Below are 22,083 nucleotides of genomic sequence, written 5' to 3'. Positions count from 1 at the left end.
CTCCATTCAGAATTTACAAACTCCCTGTCTTCAAGATTACGCCAATCTAAAGTGGATAACTGGCTTCTTTATCCCTACACTGTTCTCAACACATTGCAAGACACCTGTTTCGCTGGCCTAGCACAAGCAGCAAGTTTTGTTCATCCTCTCTTTTGCTTTCTTCAATTTTCAGATTGGAGAGCATGGCCTTGACATCCTACCAGAGATGAGGACTCTCCAAATCCTTTGGAAGACACACTACCCATTAACAGCTTGAATGGATCAGGGAGACACTTGCACAACAGGATGCGTGACGCTTGGAGTGAGTAGGACCAACTTCCTGGAAGAGCCATTTAACACTACCTACTCTGGACGCCTCCTGGTTTGCTTTTGTTTAGGGGTGGGGGATGGTGTTTGGTTTTTTGGTGGTTTTGTTTGTTTGTTTGTTTTTAATAAATACAACATAACTTTTAAATTTTCATGAATATCATTTTTAATGAGTATTCACAGCTGCATTAACCCACATTTTACTGCAGACTGCCATTCAACAGACAACCTCACATTTGCTTAACCACTGGGAAATGTCTAATTAAATCAGATGTTAATTTATTATTATAATCCTTTTTTTTCTGAGTTACTAGGGCAAGAAAACAGGAAGGCATTTTTTAAGTTATCAAGTCACAGCCACTCTTAAAGACTGCAACCCTACCTACCCAGGAAGATCCCTCTTGCTTGCAAAGGAATAAGAGCAACAGTGGCACAGCCCCAAACTGCTTTAGAGATCCAGTTTTCACTGTCTTAAAGATCAGAATGTACTTTGGTATTGTGACAGTTTTCACTGTCTTAAAGATCAGAATGTACTTTGAAATTGTAACAGCAATACAAACAAGTGTATAAAGGCAATGGAGATGGAATCCCGAGGAACTGCTAAAAATGCGCAATATTTGTACTTTGTCTAAGAAACAATACTACAATACTACACTCTGCCTCACAGCACAGGGGAGTAGAGAGAGCTCCTTCGTGCAGAGATGCTGGAACAGAGACCATTGCTGCATTATTTGTGTAATGACAGCATCCATAAGCTATGGGCTGGCCATCACAATGGATGCTGTATAAGCAACATGTTTACTTCCTAACAAGTCATTATACTGTTTGGGTCTTTAGTCTGAAGAGGAAAAAGAAGATGGCTGAGAACCTACCTGCTCCCAGTGCTCCAGTTAAACAGCTACTGGAAGGGCATCCACTGGTTGGGCACCCATTGACAACTAGTCCACTCCCTTTGATGGCCCCATCAGAAGGTGTGCGCCTGTGCCCGCTCTGCTGGGTGTGGGAAGAGACTGTCACGTGCGTGGGAGTCAGGGACTGGTTGGGGTCTTGTTTGAACCTCTCAATCTGGACATTGACTAGGGGGTTGGTAATGGCTGGCAAGGGAGCCTTGACTGTCACTGGGCTGACAGGCATTTCATACACCACAATCTCATCACTGTCTGAGCGCAGCAGGGACCGGGTGGAATTACATTCGGAAATGGAAGACAGGGAAAGAAGGGTGAGGGATGTGGATGGCTCGCCTAGCAACAACATAGGATCCTCTTTCTTGAAGATCTTTCGGGAAGGTGGACTAGTGCTCCTGCGCGGGCGTCCAGCTCGCTGGAAAATGCTGTCACGCTTCTTCTTCTCTTCCTTGGGTGCCTCTGGCTCCTCCTCAATCAGCAGCTGACACTTCCCTGCTTCTAACAGATCAAAGCCCAGGCCTGCGGCAGCCAGCACTGCTCCACAGCCAAGCAATGCAACCTCACATCGCTTGTGGTGGGAGCCACTACGTTTGAGGCTGTTGGTGGGTGTCAGCTGTGGGGTACTAGTAGCAGAGTTCACAGGGGTGGACTCCTCATTGGCATCACTAGAAGGGCCATCCCAGTCTTCATTCTTCTGAAACGGGATGCAGAGGTATGACTGATTGTGCCCAGGTGAAGGGTGCACTTTGCCCTCCCCGTTAAGACATTCACTGTCTTCATCATCTGGAAAGCAAATGAAAACAGGCTTTGCATGGATGTAACATTTTCACTGGCAAATTTCACTGTCTTACAAATATACATGAAAATAAGCTTCTCCTCAGAAGATGCAAATTGTCCTCATCACAAGCATCATTCACCAAATGCCAAATACTCACAGGCTACTGTCTCCAAAGCAGATAGTCTAAGACAAGTAACTGGAAACACTATCAGAGCAGAAGAAATTAGCGACACGTTAATCTATTTGAGATCAATTGCAGAACAGCATTTCAGAAGCAAGCTACACGTCAGTGACTTATACAGTAAATTTGTATGTTTGGGAGTGAAGAGCAAAAGATAGGAAAACTATAAGGATCTCTCCTTGCGAGTGAAGGTGTAGCCATGCTGCACATCTAAATATCAACAGGAAAGGAGCTGAGAGGTAGCATGGAGCTAGAGGGGAATTAAGAGAAGCTTGTTAGCTTGACAGATAAGAAGCACAAGCAGAGAGGTGAAAAAAAGAAAATCCAGAAGGAGAAAGTAGTTACTTCACAAAGAATAAAAGAAAAATGAATACCACCAAAATGAAAACATTGCTGTAGGGTACCAAGTGAAGGTCAGGAAAGGAGAGGTTCATTCAAATGTGAATGGAAGTGGGGATGAGAATATAAAGTCCAGGGAATTCATTTACCCATCTCTGCTAAGCTGGTGAATCCTGGAAAAGCAGGCGCAGTTCTCTGGATCTTCCCAAGGTTTGGTGCACTGGATGACCATTGTTTGTATCCTTCTACCAGAGCTTTCAGGCTGAAATAGTAGAAAGATGGAAGAAAATGTACCATGCTCACAAACTATTTTCATTCCCCCCCTTCTATATTCTCTATTGCTCTAATTAGGGTATGCATGTATTCTTCTTAATTACATAGATTTGAAGTCCTTCCTTAGCAAGACATTTTGCAACATCTTTACAGCACCTTAGAATACAAAAAAGTCAAAAAGCCCCTCCCTCATTTGTTACACCGTGGAAGTCAAAAGACCTCTGCTGATAAGCAACAGCTACAAAGGAAGAATAATAGAAAGCACCACTACAGAAATCAGATGAAACATTTTCTTTTTAAACCAAAGCAAACCTACTATGGCAGGTAAAAAATGAAGTGCTCAGCAGGAGGGGAAAAATATCTCCAAAAACATTTCCATGTGAAATACAAATGAACAATGAAAGTCAAAGATCACTCACTGGGACGATAACATGCTACAGTCATTGTAACAGCAAAGTCATTCCTCCATATTATAAACCTCAATATTTCTCCTCTAAAGGAAACACTGCAATGAAGTACAGACAGTTAAAAGCCTAAGTTCTAGATTATGGAAAAACAGGTAGATAAAATGATAAATCATGTCATTGTTTCCTTTACTTACAGAAAAAAACCCCCAAAACTCACAAAAACAAAGAAGTCAAAAACTCAAAACCAAATCCCTACTTATACCTTTAAACGCAAGTGACATCAGTCACCAGGCACCTGAGCTTATTAGTAGTCCCTATTCATAGCCATTCATTCTTTAACATCATCCTATCTTTAGTAAGCAGCACAACTTTCTGACATATCAACACTCAGCAAAGTTTTATTGTTCTATTATCAATATAGTCCGAACTGGGAGACTTCCAGTGCCTTTCTTCAAACTCCAACATGAAACACATGGTAGCGTGGGTGAAAAGCTAACATACACTTAGGATAGACAGCAAATTGAATGAAAGGAGTAAAAAGACCTGTGGATAGTCTGAATGATCTCAACTGGACACACAAAAGCATCGACTTGTTATTGAAAGAACAGAAAAATTAGGAGATAAGACCTCTTCCAGGTCCATTACTAACTAGCATTGTTCTTTGATAAGACACGTAATTCATTACAATCCTTTGCTTACAGAGAAAGAAGGGTATGAGCATATAGAAGTTCTCTCATGATTCTTATTTTCCACCGGAATCACTCTGCATTTCTAAAATGGCTTCCACTGCATGATTTCAAAGTTTAATTATATCAGGTTTTTTGCGTTGGTATGCATTTTTCCTTTATTCTGTACCTAACTGGGATGCCCTGCTTGTCAGCAAACTAGATTGCTACAGCAAGGTCACAAGGTCTAAACTTGATCAGCACATGTTCAGTTAGTTGATGACCGTGCTATAGGCATTACGCTGAATATCTTGTGCAGTTCTCAACTGTCTTGAAAATCCATCATTTCCCCCCCATGAACCATTCTGCCACATGCAGTACCTTGCTATGAACTTGAATCCAAACAGCACAGTGCTGAATCCTACTTGTCATGAAAGACAACCACGTGGTTTTACAACAGAGATGCAATTCAGTGCGTGGGTCTGTTCCGATTTACTCTCTCCATATTATACTCAGCCATGTAACACAACCCACAAAATAATGGATCTTGTATCTAAATTATCCATGTGTACAACATGCATAGTTATGATAAATACTAGGTTAGTAAAATAATACTTAGTTAGGATAAATAGTACTAACACATAGTTAGGATAGCAAAGTTCTAAGTGATAGGCAGCAGTAATCTTCACTTTAGCCTTCACATTACAGTCATAGCTATCTAAAGGGTCTTGGGAATTGTCCTTTATTGTACAGCAGCACTCATCAACTTAGTTTGCTTCCTTATGACTTTTCAGAGCAACCTTCCCTTCCAAAAAACAGACTGAAGATTTGCTGTTACTGACAAAGCACAGCTCAATCTGAACAGAAAGATAAATAACTACCGGAATAATTTCAAGGCCTGCTACGTTTGCCTCCAGGTTATAAAATCTTTATCCTTCCCTTGTATTTTTTCCTCCTTCTCTCTCTCTCTCCCAAATTACAAGCAGACCCCGAAGACCTGTGCAGAGGATAGCTGCACATCCTCTTAATTAGACAGTAGCGTGCATTTGAAAACAATTCAAAACATGCTGACTTAGATAACACTGCTGTAGTAGTAATGTACTCTGTTGCTGCTCCAAGGAGAGAGAAACTGGAATGATTTGAAAGCACTAGCAGCAAAACTAACTATTTTAGTCACTAGCGTGACAATTCAGGAACGTAAAGACTTCTTATCTGTAATCTATTTAGATTAAATAACAGGAAGGTTTTTTCTCTGTTATGTTATGGTCAAGTTACTTCTCTGTTGCCTTTTTGTACTAGGAAGTCAAAATCAGCTCTCTTCAGGACTGAAAAGGTGACGAGGCTTATTCGCTGAGCAAATTGCAAAAAACTTCCTTACAACTGGAAGATGTAAGATGGCATCTCTGGTGTCTTAACATCATTCTGTAATACCATGCTGAGGTGTTAATACAATACTGTCATGAATAAAAAGTCTCTGTTCCCAGGCTCATCCCTATTTAGCTTGCAAGATTTTAAGAGATAACTGCTAAAGGACTATGAGTACCCCACATCCAGCGTCACCTTCTGTAAAATCAGTAACACCACCAGTGTGAAAACTTAAACAGGGTAAAGATCACCCATGTCATTCTAACAGCGTGAAAATAGTCAATGCCAAGTTTAAAGACAATTAAGACTTCACCATATATCCTTGAGAATATACCGTAAGATCACAATTGAACTGTTACAACACTAAAGCTTCATCCGGTCTCTGCAATTCACAGAGCAACCTTCCGCTGCTGTGTATATTCCTTATGCGCAAAGATAAATGCAGAAGGGTGAATAATCACCATGTGATCTTTTCATGACTGCCTTTACTTGATGTTAATTATAGGTCAGTTTACTCAGGCTAGAGAATTTCACTGTAATTCCCACAATGTAATCCTTGCATAAATTTGGAATTACCTCCTGTGGAGAACACACGGAAAGTGATATAAAAGATGAAGATTCAAGTTCCCGTGATCGCAGTGTCATGTAAGCAACTGGAATAGCAGCATTGCTGCTACCAGAACAGTGTCATAGAGAAGACTTCTGTGTCCTAAGTTTAGCTCTTCACTTGACCCCAATTTTTACCCTCCTACCTTTTAAAATTAGAATTGAAGAATACTAAAACCAGCAAGGACTCTGTATTTTGAGTCGTTAACATTTACTGCAACTCTGCTCCCTCCAATTTAAAGCCTGCAGTCTGGCATGATCTCAGCAAGACACAGTAGTTCATTGTATGTTAACCATACTGCCCTGCGACACTATCGTGTTTCAGATACTCTGCAAAATGCCATAGGTGTACTGAGTCTCCCTGGAAGAGGTGATGAATACTATAGAACATCTCAGTTGTAGAGAGAATAGGATGGTTTTCATGGTTAGCAAGCAATTCCTCTCCAGCTGTCTGTGTCCAAAAGCAATTCAATGATTCAGACTGTACAGTAATGAACAGAAAACTGAAGAGCTTTACTCCTAGAATTCTAAGAACATGATTTCAAAGTAGAAGTGTTTTTCTACCAGCTTCAGTGATCTCCTGCCCTTTTATATAATTAATGATTGTAAAGTGTAACATCTGTTTCAATTCCATAGAACGCTATACTTCATCTATAGAATAAGTAAAGCATAGGTAGCAGTAAAAGAAGCTTCCTCCACATTGCCCTGGTAACATGTCCGAGTACCTTTGAGGGAGAACATATTTTAATGTCATTAGAACACTTAGATCCAGGCCCTCTCACAGAGGACTGCAATAGCGATGCATTATGTAAACATCTATTTTCCAGGAATTTCACACCCGAGCACATAATATTAAAGATAAATTATAACCAATTATTTTATTTTTCCCTCCTAAATAATACGGCAAGAGTCAAACTATTAATTTAGCAGGGGAAAAAGCTTCAAACTCCACTAAAAATCACAAGGCATTCAAATCTTTTAAAAGATCAAAATACTCCTATGTTTAAAGCAGCATTTTGGCAATGATCGATTGGATTCCTGGTATAAATACATTCACACACACAAAAAAGAAAAAAGCAGCCACAGAACAAGAATCTATAGAAATAGAGGTAAAACCTGTATGTCTGCAAAAATCCCTTTCAGGATGTATTCACTCAAGGTACGTGTCCTTTTCAAAAGCCTGCAGAGAAGATATTTGCCTGGCTCTACCACATACTTTTTAAAAAATAGCATTTAAGACAAGAAAAAGCATAGCTGAGAATTCTAAAAGAGAAGTAGTTTCAGATATGATATGAAAACTACAGAAAGTTGAGCCTGAAAATAAAGAAAAGCTACTAGAGAAACAGTTTTGCACAGCTAAGAAGTTCTACTGCTTACAAATATACACATAACAAGATCATAGCAGACAGTGAAAGCATCAGTCAGTGCTGGACCTCCAGCAAGGGATTGAATGCAATGCAGTTTTGTGTTCTGTTCTGAATCTCTAACATCTCCGGTACAGCAAGTAAGTTTGGAAGCAGAAAAGTGTTTGCAAGAAGACACGCAACCAGCTCCTGGGAACCAGCTCATAACCAGCTTCAGAACCTGGAAACTGATCCAGTTCCAGGACCTCCCTTACCCATCTTCTCCTGCACCTAGCTCCTTGTGACAAAGTGAGCTCGGTCCCCAGGTGCGACCCTTTTTCTTCTGGCCTCTCTTCTCTTCTTCCTCTCCTTCCTCCTTTGGAAGGACTGAGCTTCGTCCCCATGTTTTACTGCTTTCAGCAGGAGTCACTTCATAAGTGGGAAGAACAGTGGAAAATGGGAAAGAGAAATAGATACACAAATTAAAAAATTGGTTCCAGAGCAACATAAAGAATAAAACATAGGCTGGAACAGTAATAAAAATATCCATTCAGGCTTCTTTCCCATAATTCTGACCATTTATCACCACAGATCTAACAACCAGATCCCTTCAAAATTAGTGTAGATGGGCTTTACAGCTTTATTCCATCACTGGTTTCACTTTTAGAACCACCAGTTTGACACCAGACACACAAGTGTCATGACATCCAATACAAACGCTACACATTAATGAACATCCCATGCTTGTCTGCCTAATTCTGTTTTATTATGGGAACACTATTTTCATGACAAGCGCCCTTCTTTTTCCGCCCTTCCTTCCAACAGTAGCTTAATCCACTTCAATAATGTTTCACAGATCTATTCTGCAAACTACTGTTTTTAAAAATTAACCTGTACACCTAAGGAATGTATTTTCCATACAATCAACCAGCTGTATTTCAAGAACTTGGTAAGTAAGGTTTGGACTCCAAAGAAGGTGATACTCCCCTCCATCACCAACGCACTCCGTTTTTCTCTCTAAATGCATACATGCAGGGCACAAGGCAAACATTTTAGAACTTTTTTTTTGTTTTTGTTTTTTACAGTCCTGTCCTAGATACGGAATCTTGGCATCTTACCACGCTGACAGACTGCACATTTCCCAAATTCAACACTACATTGAGCTCCTTACACTGTATGGCCCTGAGTCTGGGAATAATGGTAGGACTTGCAGGAGGGCTGGAGCAGCTACTGATCAAGCTTTTCCTTTTATCCATCGTTGGAGAAGCTTGCACAGTGAATTTATGCTGGAAATCTGTTTAGCAAAAGAAAAAGAAAAAAAATCAAAACAAAAGCAGAAAGACACAGTTAAAATTCTTTTTTTTAATATAATAAAAAAGAAATAATAATTTATGGTAACTGTCAAAGAATGCAATTTACAGGATCTATGTTGAAATTAAGTTCTACAGCTAATTGCTATCCCCCCATCGTACACGCAGTTACTTCAGAACAAAGATGCGCACTCACTCATGAAGATATATCTTCTTAGTTTATGTGTGAGATACATACACACATAGATCCTCATTTGCTGACTGACATTTATGCCAAAGTGTATCCCTGTATAAATTCCTTTCGCCTTATCTCTCAGTTTCTTAAGCTAAGCAAAACCACCAGCAATAGGTGTTTACAGACCTGAAGAAAAGCATAGTTAACATGCACATTTCATCAGCATTGCTCTTCTGAACAGCCAGTCTCTCACAGAAAACAAATACAGCCTAAGCCATCATCCTTGAGGTAATGATGAGCCCTAGATGATTTACAAAACCCACACTTTTGTTCTTTTGCAAATTTGAATCTCCATACAGAATTTGCAGCAGAAAAGCTAAGGATTCAACATTTCTGAAAATCACCATCTTCATTCTTAAGAGTGACTTCCCCAACATTGCACCAATATTTAAAATTTCTTCCAGAAGGACGGTATTAGAGGTCACTTGTGTGTTAATATGAGTCCACATATGACCTAGTAATTAAGGGCTGTAGTCTCACAGCCGTCAATGTGGTTTTGATAATTTTTAGATTCCTGCACCAAGAAATCCAATAGATTATGGTTTTTGCTGCAGCATTATGTAAAATATTCCCAAAGCAATAACTTCCATCATTTTTTTATCTACATCCTTTGTTAGACTGATCATTTTGAGTATTAACATGTTAAACTGCAACATCAACCTTTTTTACCATGAACCGTATACGGCCATTGATTAACAAACATGTAATATCTCAAATTTATTTCTGGCCTTCATACTTGGAACTTTGGGGAATGCAAGCCACACAAGCATCAAATTTAGGTTCTTGATTCCAAAGAGGCATGCAATACTTTCCAAAGAGTACATCCAGTACTTTCTAACGCATAAGCATCAGAAGAAAAGAGCTACCGAAGCTGCAGGTTCACCTGTTCCTCCCATTTAACCTGACACAGCCTAACATATCACCAACCTGAAGGCAGGCTGATATGATTGCCATCTTTTAACTTGAGCCGGTTCCTCTTGAACTTCCCCATGCGTTTTTTCACCCGAGGCTTCTCCTGACACAGCTGGTGGATGATGATGTTGAGCTCCCTTTCTAGGATGTCAATCTCACGTTCTGCCAGCTCCTGTTCCCGCCTTCGTAGCAACTCCTCATGGTTCTTCTGTTCAACAGCAGCACGAGTCAGCTCTTCTTCCCATGTGCGCAGCTCCTGCAGGGAGATAAGGAAAAACAAAAAGCTACCTTGTGACCCATGGGTTAAGACTAACATCCCCTGTTCTGAAGGTACTGCAGTAATGACTTCTGCTCACAACACTGCTAGCACCACTATTCAAAGGCTCAGCTGAAAGCCAAAAACAATCCTCAAGAACTTCTATGCTTACCATTTGTATTGGGTTTGTGTGGCAAGGTTTTGGTACCAGGGGGGCTACAGGGGTGGCTTCTGCGAGAAGCTGCTAGAAGCCTCCCCTGTGTGTGATATAGCCAATGCCAGCTGGCTCCAAGATGGACTCGCTGCTGGCCAAGGCCAAGTCAATCAGCGCCTCTGTGATAACATATTTAAGAAGGGAAAAAACAAGTTAGAGAGAGCTTTTGCAGCCAGAGAGAGGAGTGAGAACATGTGAGAAAGGTCAGTGCAGAAGGAGGGGGAGGAGGTGCTCCAGGCGCTGGAGCAGAGATTCCCCTGCAGCCCGTGGAGAAGACCATGGTGAGGCAGGCTGTCCCCCTGCAGCACATGGAGGAAGGATGAGGGGGTGTAGAGATGCCACCTGCAGCCCGTGGAGGACCCCACGCCAGAGCAGGTGGAGGCACCTGAAGGAGGCTGTGACCCCATGGGAAGCCCACGCTGGAGCAAGCTCCTGGCAGGACCTGTGGCCCCATGTACAGAGGAGCCCACACCAGAGCAGGTTTGCTGGCAGGACTTGTGATCCCGTGGGGGACCCACGCTGGAGCAGTCTGCTCCTGAAGGTCTGCACCCCATGGAAGAGACCACGCTGGAGCAGTTCGTGAAGGACTGCAGCCTGTGGGAAGGACTCACGTTGGAGAACTTCGTGAAGGACTGTCTCCCATGAGAGGGACCCCATGCTGGAGCAGGGGAAGAATGAGAGGAGTCCTCCCCCTGAGGATGAAGAAGCAGCAGAGACAACATGTGATCAACTGACCATAACCCCCATTCCCCGTCCCCCTGTGCCGCTGAGGGGGGTGGAGGTTGAAGCCAGGAATGAAGTTGAGCTCGGGAAGAGGGGAGGGGAGGAGGGAGGTGTTTTAAGATTTGGTTTTATTTCTCATTGCTCTACTCTGTTTTGCTTGGTAATAAATTCAATGAATTTCTCTCTAAGTTCAGTCTGTTTTGCCCGTTACAATAATTAGTGAGTGATCTCTCCCTGTCGTTATCTCAACCCACAAGCCTTTCATTATACCTTTTCTCCCCCATCTAGTTAAGGAGGGGGAGTGATAGAGCAGCTCTGGTGGGCACCTGGCCTCCAGCTAGGGTCAAACCCACCACACCATTCAAGGTCCTTCATATCAGTATTAAAATTTGGACATCAGCACTTGCAAGGCCACACCTGGTACCCTGTGTTCAGTTGTGGGCTCTCCAGTACGAGACAGACATGGACATGCTGGAAAGAGTCCAACAAAGGGCCATGAAGATGATTAAGAGACTGGAGCGTCTCTCCTGTGGGGAAGGGTTAAGAGAGCTGGGACTGTTTATCCTAGCAGAGAAGGCTTGGGTGGGGGGAAGGGGGATCTTACCAGTGTATATAAAAACCTGAAGGAAGGGTCCAAAGAAGATAGAGCCAGGCTCTTTTCAGCAGTGCCCAGTGACAGGACAAGAGGCAACGGGCACACACTGAAACACAGGAGATTCCCTCTGAACACTTTATAACTGTGCGGGTGACTGAGCACTGGCACAGGTTGCCCAGAGAGCCAGTGGAGTCTCCACCCTTGCAAACCGTCAAAAGGCATCTGGACATGATCCTGGGCAACTGGCTCTAGGTGGCCCTGCTGGAGCAGGGCAGTTAGACCACATGACCTCCAGAGGTCCCTCCAACTTCAACTATTCTGTGATTCTGTGAAAAAGCACTGAATCCTAAATCCAGTATCATGAGAAAATATGCTGGATATCTGACATGACCATGTTTACAAGAGCCACTGGAGAGTACCATGCATATGGGAACCCATTTTGCAAGATTTATTCATAACATTGAAAAGAATTAATCCTTGCTTTCCTGTTCAGTAAGTACCTATGTTAACTTCAGTATTGACTTAAACTGTTCAAAAATAACCTTGGCATCTCATGCATCTTAAAATAGCAAAAACCACAGCTCTAACATAAAAATGAATGAAGAAAACATCAGGAGGTCATTCCCATCATTTTCCATCAAGCATGGCTGCTCCTAAGGCATAAAGATGCATAAGGCAAACTTTTCAATCTTTCCCTTGTTGACAAAATGAATCAACTGAAATTGTCCTTGAGATCTCAAAATCTCTTCGCACTGCACTCCTCTCACCACAAGGACAAAAGAATTCAGCACTCAGAATAATTATCTCCAGCTGGCTAATTCCATTGCAGAAGGCAAAAACTGAAGAATTCAAGTTAAACTTCAGATAGATTTTAGTTTAGATTTATTTTTATTTTTTTAGTAACATCATTGTTACATATCCCATCACCACAGAGGTCTGGTACGTTTTACTCATGAGGTGAATAGGATATAACGTTCTCTTTTCCCATTGCCACAGAGGAATACAGTACTCAAAACCCGAGGGCAGTCTAGCTACTTCTGTTTGTCTGTTGAAGTTTCTGGTTTTCAAAAACTGTTCCAACACAGCTACACCATGGGACAACAGCAGCAGGGAAACGCCTGTTAGCTATTGTATTTTTCCTAAAGCTACTAAAATACGTGAATACAAATGTTTTAAGTACTGTTGTAGGTCTTCTCTCCCCTGTTCCAAGGTCTCCTTTTCTTTCTCTCTGCCTCCTAAACCTGACTTCTGAGCCCAAATCAAGTTGGCTGCTTATTACAAATTTATTTTTAGGCAAGAGACAGTGAACTCTGAAAAATACTACTACTTTAGTGATTCCACTGCAGTATTTCATACCAATAACTGTAAAGACAGTCTCTGTAAGGACCTTAACATAGATGCAGCAAGTTGTGCTTTCTGGAAGTATGCTTGAAGAAAACTTCAGCTTTTTTACTTCTACTCTTCAAGGCTGACGGTCACACTTCCTTTTATTCCTGCTAGCATTTTTGTTTCCTGCTATTTACCCAGATGGACTTCAATTATACAGTTATCAGATCATTCCCCTGGTAGCACTCATGTTTATTACAGTCTACCTACTTTGGCTGTGCTCAAAACCTGGAAAACACAAACCTGACGGAACCAAAGCTGCAATGTTTGCTAGAGTATATATGCTGAAACTACCCCTCCTACTTTTGTTACGAGTTACCATTGGGCTTCTGAATTAAGATGCTTACAGTGAAATAGTTATCCTGTTCATTAAACAATGAAGACAACTCATCATAGCAGTTTGCACAGCTTACTACAATATTAGAAAGAGTAGCAGCTCAGGATGCAGATATTTTACTCATGAATCTGCCCTTGTGTGCATCTCAAGTCCCTGAATCAATGGCAGGTTATTACAAGCTCCAGTAAAGCACATACAAAATTAATTCTGGGTTGCACTAAGCAATGATCCCTGTTTGAACTATGAAATGGGAAAATTATAATCCAGAGAGCACAAGCATGGAGTGTTTTTGTCTACTTACCTTTTCTTTGGCTCTGAGCTGATCAAACATCTCTTGGATCTCTTGTTTCCAGTCTTCCTGCAGGGAGTGGAAGGAATCTTTGGGCATTTCAAAGAAACCAGACTCTTCGATGGCGGTGAGATGGTCTAGGATACTGGCAAAGGAAGGTCGTGAGTGTGGGTCTGGGTTCCAACAGTCTAGAATAGGACAAAGACAAGCAACTGTTAAGCGTCGCCTAGTAGGGAGGTTTGAGAGGATGAGTAGTACTTTACTGATCCCCAGTGGCTAAGAGTGGCATGCACACTATCTGCACTACCCCATCTTTCCCATTTCCCACTTGCATTGACTATTGTCTGATCGCAAGTCAAGTATGGAATTCATGCTTTCATGCTTATGCAATATTCAACATCACTTAAGATCTTGAACTACCTGGACTCTAGGTTCTATTGCAATAACATGCCAAGTAAAACAGAGGTTTACTAATTTTACAGAAAGTTACAATTTCAAGCATATATTAAAAAATCATAAATAAATTTCCTAAAATATTTTGCTTTAAGTTGTATGCGCTCCCAGAGTGGAGATATGCAAGACTCTTGCAAAAAGTCCTTTCATTGCACTTACGCCGCAGAATTAACAGCCATAGTGCAGAAGGATAACTATCAGAGTTCTTTCTAATGCCAAAATCTAATACTCAGCTGAGTCATTATGAATCTCTTTCACAGAACTGAAAATCTCCCCTGCAAAGCAGACTGGGCATAACTTGAGTGAAAATAGGAGATTCAAGTAAATAATATCAAACAGTGCATTTGGAGTTTTCTTATTTTTAAGGGTTCTTCTTTACTATTTGAGAGAATATTGTTTGATCAGGCTTTTTTCTTTTGCTTTTAAGAGAAACCACAGATAAACAAGCTTTTTCATTTACAATCTAATGCAATGACTTACTCAATTACAGAGCTCTAAAAATGCAGAATTTAAGGCACCCATCTTACCACACGAGGCAATTCAAGTAGCAATAGTACAAAAAGGTACTCCTTTTACAGTGATGGGAACTGAACATTGAAAACAGAAATGGAAATAGAAAACGGTATGAACTAACATCTCAAGCTACGAAATCATTAAGAACATGTCTATGAAAAGCCATTAAGTCAAAATGTTTGTCTTAAGAACAATTTTGAATAGGAAATTCTTACTCATTCAGTCCTGCCTCTTACTTCACCTTTATTTCTACTCCTACAGAAAACATAACTTTCTCACTCTATATTGTCCCGTACTGGCACTTACACAGGTTCTTGTTCAACCAGTATCCTTATTCTCTTTAGTAGTGCTAGACTCCTGCATGCCAAAATTTGAGAAGAATCAAACAGAAAAACTTAGCATTCAAGTATATTTCTAGGGAATACAACTTTTGTAGCATGAATGGAAGAAACTAACACATGGGTCTCTCTCAATACACTCATATTATCATTGCTCTAAATGGTCACTGGATTTGAGACACCCATTACTGCAGCACGAGGCAAGAGTTATACAAATGTTCTAAAGTTTCCTGGACCTTACAGTTGGAAAAAAGGAAGCTTTCTTAAAAAATGTTGGTGATACCCTAAAAGACATTCATTCATCCATCAGTTTTGTGGATTGAAATCCACCAAGGAGCAGCTGTAAATAAAAATAAGTAACACATCATAAAATCCGTGCAACTGCTGAGGCTTGGTTTTGCAGGTCTTTTCTTTGATTTTAGCATTACGGAGGTTTTGCATTTGGGAGCTTTGGTTTCAAAACTGCTGGTATCAAGATGCTGGTATTTAAGCATCTGGTCAGGTTCCAGGAGGCATAAGCTGGAACACATTTGTGTTTATGGATTTCAAATTGCTTCCCTTATCAAAACAGAGAGCTGAGGATGTTGAAGAGCGCTCTGAAGGTTCCCTGCTGCTGACCAATTAGTAGCAATGGGTGATACAGCTGGACTGTCAGTGCCATAATCCCTGCCTCTTTACCCCAGGTTTTAAGCATGGCAAAGCAAACATGACCCGAAGTAAAACAAAATGCTGCAGCCAGCCAAATGCACGAGTGAGTGAATAGGATAACTATGCAGGTGGCCCGTGGCTTTTATTTTCCCAGGCCTAGATTTGCCATTATTTGCACTAATGAGGACAGTTGTAACATACAAGTCTTTTCTGTGAAGAGGGAAAGTTCAGCTTTGTTGTCTCAGTGAAGACCACCAGGGCAGTAATTCAAAAGTAAAAGCTGCATTAGGGGAACGAGAGTTCACCCGAGACGGGAAACAGCCTGTTTGAAAAACAGTTTTGGTGAGGGGGCAGAAAGTAATTGTTTTCTTGTTCTCTTCTTCCCCCTGCGCATGGAGAAGCCAAGCGTTCCAAAGCCATGTGGGCCTTCACCCCTGCGCTGCTGGGTTCAAGCGCAGGCCATACGCCTCTACCTAACATTCCCAATAGAGGGCATTATTTTTAACCCCAGCAGCAGATACTTCACTTGTATTTAAGAAAACCAGGGTCCTTGCTTCAGGGAACCACATCAGAATAAACTGCCCTGGCACAACACTGAGCTGGTAGTTCCATTAACTCTTTCAGATGCAGTTTCTGGCTTTTACATTGCTACTATACCTGCAACTCTGCTAATGATTACTATCCAGTAAGATATTTCTTTTTTAGCACAGTAGTATGTGTAATGTTCTGCTTAACCAAAGCCTGTAACCTACAGAAAAGACCAGAGAAATGCAAAAGTATTCTAAAAACAGACAAATGCGTCAGAAACATTTTCTTACATGAATCAAATTCCTTTCCTGGGGCTAAAAACACCACCAGAGGCCACAGAATACCAGTTCTATGTTCAGACTCATTCTTTGCTCACTAAGACTACAAAGCATGCTTGATTTCTCTTTAACTTAGTTTTTCTTTCTGCCAGAGAGGTATAAAAATGTTTGTTACATATAGACACCTGGAAATCCTTGGGAATAGGGGGACTGAAAAAAACACCAAAGGTAGTACGGGGAGGGAGGGAGGGACAACTGAAGCTCGGGAGATATGTAAGTAGTTGCAATAGCCAACAGAGCAGGTAACATCAGTACACCTCAAAAGCTACCTCACAGAATTCTTTTTAATAACTACTGCAGCTCTGATGACAAAGTCTTGTATTTCTTTCATCTATATGTATGTAGCCCACTTTGGGCATGAACTATCTCCACACAAAGCAGAAAAATCACATCAGTCGGACTGAAAATTTGGGTTGTTTTCAAAATGTTAAAGCCACATTTAAACCCTCTCCTTGAAATGTCAGCAGGATAAAGTTTCTTTTCCAAATCAATGTGACACTGCCTAGAAAGATGTTCAAGCTATGAATTTCAAAACGAGTTGAAGACGTCAAACCAAACTAAAATATGTGAAGTTTTGGTGTTGGCGAGTCTTCACTACTAGAAAACAGCAAGCTAGATGATGACAGCAATAACCCCCATTTTCCCATAACGACAGTTGATAAAAAATGGCAGGGAAATTTCCTTCACATACTACTCTTATAATAGAGTAATTGTCAGAGCACATGAACAGCCAAGCCTAGCTCCCATAATAACTTGCACCACTGAATGAAGCTATCTGAGAAATCTGCGCTCTTAGGTGTCATCAGAATCAACAGGAGGTGGCAATGCTCAGCAGCACTCTAGAAACAGTGCGAAACATACACCACAACCGGCTTACCTTCCATGAGTTTGGCAAAAGGCTCTGGACACGTGGAAGGGATTGGAAGGGCAAGTTTATTCATGGCAACACCGTATGCTACTGCAAGACCATCAATTCCTCGGAATGGTACTTCTCCTGTTAGCAGTTCCCAAAGCAGCACGCCGTAACTACCAGGAAGAAAACAGAGAACAGAGTAGGTGTTTGACTTTAACACATTCTTTGTTAAGCAACAAGAAAGGATCTGAACCTATCAGGGTGAGTCTGGGACACTGAAGAAATTGCGGTTTTCTGGACAAGCTCATCATGGCTGCCAAGCCAGTGAAGTACCTTATTTTACCTGCTTTTTAAAATAAGACTGAAATAAGAGGCTGGTTTTGCCTTTTAGGCAAAAATCATTTTCTCTTTGGTAACTGGGAACAATCTGAAAAATGTTAACGTAAATCTTCAAACTAATTTAGCAAATTTCAAACCAGAAACCAGTGGAACTCTCAAAAATGTGAAGGAGGGTTGTTTGGTGGCTTGTGATTTTTAAAAATAAGTGAAAAATACTTCTTCAGAGTTAAGTTGATCTTAAGATGTTCTATGAAATATTAACTATGAAGTTATGGAAACAATTCCAGGACTGTTCTCCCACGTATATGACAAACAACCTATCCTCAGAATATTCTCTCTGCTTCTAGGTAACTTGAGGCAGGGATGGCTTCTTCATACTTAGTGACATTTTTTTCCTTCCATTGATCTATCTTAATTCTCTTCTGAACCCATTTACCATCCACCATGTTCTGTGGTAGTGAGTTCCACAAATCTAATGATGCATTGCCAAAAAACAGTTCCGTGTGTTTGCTTTGAGCTTGTCACTTGGTAATTTTGTTTGCTTCCCTGTAGTTCTTTCAATACAAGGAAGATGTGAACATATGTTCCCTATTAGCTCCTTCCATGCCATCCATGATTTCACAGGCTCCCACTCTATCCTGCCTAAATTATCTTCTTTCTAGCCCCCAAAATCCTTATCTAGCTAAATCCTAATCTAGTTACTCTCCTGAACAGAAGCCATTTCATATCTTTCATTGACCTTAACATCTTCTGCACCACCTCATTCCATTTAAGCCTTTTATGTTGGAATGACCAAAATCACATAAAGTTTTAAAGATATGGGGAGAGCACAGTATTTCCTGTTTTCTTCTTTATTTCTTTCCTATTAAATTTTCATCTGTCACTTGCCTTTCTGACTCCTTACAAAATGAGCTAGGTTACCCACAGTAATTCCAATATCTTTTTACTGAATCATAATAGTAAAATAGCCCATCATTGTACATGTGAAATTCTCCCATGGGTACTACTTTGTATTTATAACCAATTCATCTATTTTATCATTCAGTATAGTAAAACCTTTCCTCAGCTCTCTGCAGTAGATTAATTTTTCTTATCCTGAGTAACTTCGTATCATCAAAAAAATGTTACCTAACCATTTATTGCTTTTTTTTCAAATCACTTATGATTATGTTGAACACAGAATTCCCCACCAAGAAAACTGACTTATTCCTTTAGCAATTAAGAATTGACTAAGTATGGGAAACAGACTTGCCCTCTTTTCTGACATCCATTTACTTTCTTTAAAAGCTTTTGACAAAAGATTTTGTTGAAAGTTTTTATAAATCCAAATATGGTAAAAGCAATCTTATCACTTGTCCACCTACCTAGTAACTCCTTCAAAAATTTTCATTTTTTCACAAGATATGATTTCCTTCTACAAAAGCTGATGTGCTTCCCCAGATATGTTCGTATGTCCACCAGCTCCCCGCTCTTTAGTGCTGTTTCTACCATTTAGCAGAACTGAAAATCGGACTTGCTGATTCTCAGGAAGCTCTTTTAAGACCTGTCATCACATTTGCTGCCCTCTATTTCTCTGGTATTAAGGCAGCATTAAGCAACAGATTACACAGCATAGCTATTAACTCAGCTGGCTCTCTCACGTTACTGTAGAATCTTGGGTGTTGCTGTAAATCCCAGCAATTTGTTACTGTTCATTTTATAGACAGTTAACACCTCTGTGGACAGTACTTCAGTATGAGATGTTCTCCAGCTCGGCTCCCTTAAAGCGAAATTTTCAGCTGAAAAAGCCCCTCTCTGCTCCATTCTAGCAGACACAAGTCACTTAGCAGACAAAACTTTCTATAGCCTTATCTTCTTTTCATTCTTGCATCTTGGTCACCTCCGGACTGTATGTTCTCCTGCAGGGTTCTCACCTGTGCTGCATTTGAAAAAAAATTATTTGTTTTTATGCTTTTTGCAAGACTCTCCTCAAAACCCTTCCAATCTTCTTGAGTGATTTATGTTCAACTTGCTAGCACTTAAGCCCATGCCTAATTTTCCTCGTTTGGATACAGGTTCAACTTTTTGAAGGATGTCTTCCAGCAGCCTCCTCTACCTTGTCTTCTTCACTCATTTAAAGTATTTCCTGTGCATTCATTCTGAGCTTTAACACAGTGTCCTTAAAAGATATTATGCATGTTGTGCATTCCCCTTTTGTTGTTTTTACACAGAATTCCTCAATATTGTCATTAATCTCCTTGAGATTAAGCAGTACTGTAATGGACTCATTTTTCTTAATTGCTCTTGCAAAGAATATTGAATCTAAGTATTCATATATTTTGAGCATGGTCATATTGTGCAATTTTTAAGGCCTCCTAATCACACTTGAAAACCAAGTGAAAACCTGCTTTTCCTCCTAAAAGCTCCTTGAATAGCTGCTCCATGAAACAGTCATTTCTGAAGCTAAAAGACTTATCTCTTGTTTCAAAGCAACAATTGCCCTATCCATTTGGGAGTAATCAAATTTTCATTATCACAACCTGTACTCTTGCAATCTGCCCCCCATCCCTCCAAGTCTTTAACATTCATTGTAACTGCTGCCACCTTAGTTGGACAATCTTAATACTACTTTTCCTTTTTAGATATGGAATTTCAGTCACTAGAGATTCCACCTTTGCTGCTAACACAGCTTGATTACTTTATTAATCAAAATATCGCAATTTTCTCACCTATACAATCTTTTGCAATTTTCCTATGTAATTCATAATCTTGATATTATAATAATAATAATAATAATAATTGATTATTTCTTTCCATCAAGGTTCTCAATTTCTCACTGTCTTAAAGAGCCTCATTTGAAAAAAATAAACAGGAGTTTAACGATTTCCCATTTTCTTTTTGGCCTCGTAGTATTCATAAGACACTCAAAGAAAGTGAATACTGGACTGAATACATATCTGGCCTGTCTAAATCTGATTGATCACTCCTGTTACTCTTCAGTTTGGATGTAAGTGTTGATATCAAAAGGTAGGAAAAACTACCAAAGGGTTGCGTTATTACTTTACCACTAGTACTGGATAAAGCATGTATTAGAGATTTCTCTTAATGGAATGGTTAGGAAAGCGCTATCGATGTGCTCACAGCATTTCTTGTCTAGCGTAATGTTTAATAGACAAAGGAATGGAGAGATTGGTGTTTCTTCTAATGTGACACTAGAAATACACATTGCAGGAAAGGTCACTTTGTTTCTGACAAAACTGAACACGACCTCTTCCATGTGTACTCACAGTTCATTGCTGAGAATACTGCTTCCACAGAACTAGGGAAACACTGCTTTGTGACATTTGAACAGCAATCATCCCAAGTGATTAAACAGCAAGAGAGGTAGTGAACAGAGCGTTTTCCATTAATGCTCAAGCAGGGGATTGGGAATTACAAAGCAAAAAGCCAGAGACAGAAGACATTTATACAAAAAAAGGCATAGAAAGAAAGAATGAAGGGTCTCACCTCATTCTCAACAGGGAGGAAGAAAAACTGATCAAGCTCATTTATTTTCCCAGCACTCAGTAGTAATTTTTGGACTTTAATTACAAAATGAACCATGTGACAGAGACCATGCGTCCAAGTCAACTGACACTTGTATGAATAATTCACCACCTCCCAGTGATCCAGTAATCCTTTAAACCATTTAACATCAGGTTCAATCCTACACACTGGATTTTCAGAGAGAAGGAGGCTGGAGGTCTGCAGATTTCACATGTGATTTTTGCCACCTCCCTTGTTGTAAGTCTATGAACTTGGAAAAAAAACGGTAATTTCTTCTCATTGTTCAATGGCACTTGTACCATAGGTTTGTCTTATCGATCTTCCTAGGTTCAGCACTTTCCACGAGAAAGGAACTACCACCCCAACAAGGAGATCCCAGCAACAAGAGAAAGGAGAATATTAGTTTTGTTAAGGAAAAAACCCTTCATTACATTTTAATGGCTATTAACAGTGAGCATTTTGCATGTTACCGGACTGGCAGTTCCAGACATGACATTCCTGCTTATTTCACAACAGTCAGTTGTGTACATTTCTCCCATGTGAGCTTCTACCAATATTGCCAATCAACACTTATCTGCCAGCACAGAAGACTACAGATGCCTGCAAGCAGTCAGTTGTGACTGAAGTTCCTACACCCGCCACTGAATGCCTAAAACATCCTGATCTGCTAATCAGATGGTTTTAGGTAGTCCTAGTATTCCATTCCTAAATTAAAATTAAATTCCTAATTATTTCACTAGTCTCAGTAGATACATCTTAAAAGCATCTAAATTGAGGAACACAGGAACTCAGATGAAGGTTGTATGGTGGCTTTATATTCCGCATACCAATCCTATTGACAACATGATTGTCTTTTAAGCAGCGCAAGTCAAAAATTAAGTGTGCAGCAAACAAGAAATACATTTAAGCAGTTAAAAATGACAGGGAAATTTCAATTATATGCCTACTAACATTACTTGGTGTACAGTACTGGATAAGCTGCAACATCTGTGCTTCAACTTCACCCCTGTAAATCCAAAGCAAATACATAACTCTCCTCTCAAACACATAAATGGATTTACAGGAACTGACATATTTAAATAAAACCATAGCTTTTGTCCTCTGTGCAATATAAGCACAAGGT

General features: G+C 40.3%; 1 protein-coding gene across 5 annotated transcripts in view; it reads right to left on the bottom strand.

Moving 5' to 3' along the window:
- MAP3K9 (mitogen-activated protein kinase kinase kinase 9) overlaps positions 1 to 22,083 on the bottom strand; it is a 67,881-nt gene that overhangs the window by 12,957 nt on the left and 32,841 nt on the right. For all 5 annotated transcript variants that reach the window (XR_008577373.1, XR_008577374.1, XM_054827542.1 and 2 more), the window contains exons 4-10: positions 17,121 to 17,269; positions 13,438 to 13,613; positions 9,641 to 9,881; positions 8,340 to 8,462; positions 7,444 to 7,597; positions 2,659 to 2,771; positions 1,179 to 1,994 (exon numbers count right to left, since the gene is read on the bottom strand). Coding sequence is in view for 3 of the 5 variants with exons in the window: in XM_054827542.1 (XP_054683517.1) it covers positions 1,179 to 1,994; positions 2,659 to 2,771; positions 7,444 to 7,597; positions 8,340 to 8,462; positions 9,641 to 9,881; positions 13,438 to 13,613; positions 17,121 to 17,269 (1,772 nt within the window). In the remaining 2 variants the exon portion in view is untranslated. The remainder of the gene's footprint in view (positions 1 to 1,178; positions 1,995 to 2,658; positions 2,772 to 7,443; positions 7,598 to 8,339; positions 8,463 to 9,640; positions 9,882 to 13,437; positions 13,614 to 17,120; positions 17,270 to 22,083) is intronic.

The sequence above is a fragment of the Grus americana genome, chromosome 5, assembly GCF_028858705.1.
Source record: "Grus americana isolate bGruAme1 chromosome 5, bGruAme1.mat, whole genome shotgun sequence".
NCBI lineage: Eukaryota > Metazoa > Chordata > Aves > Gruiformes > Gruidae > Grus > Grus americana.
The sequence above is the reverse complement of the archived record's forward strand: the minus strand, read 5'-3'. Positions and strand labels throughout refer to the sequence as shown.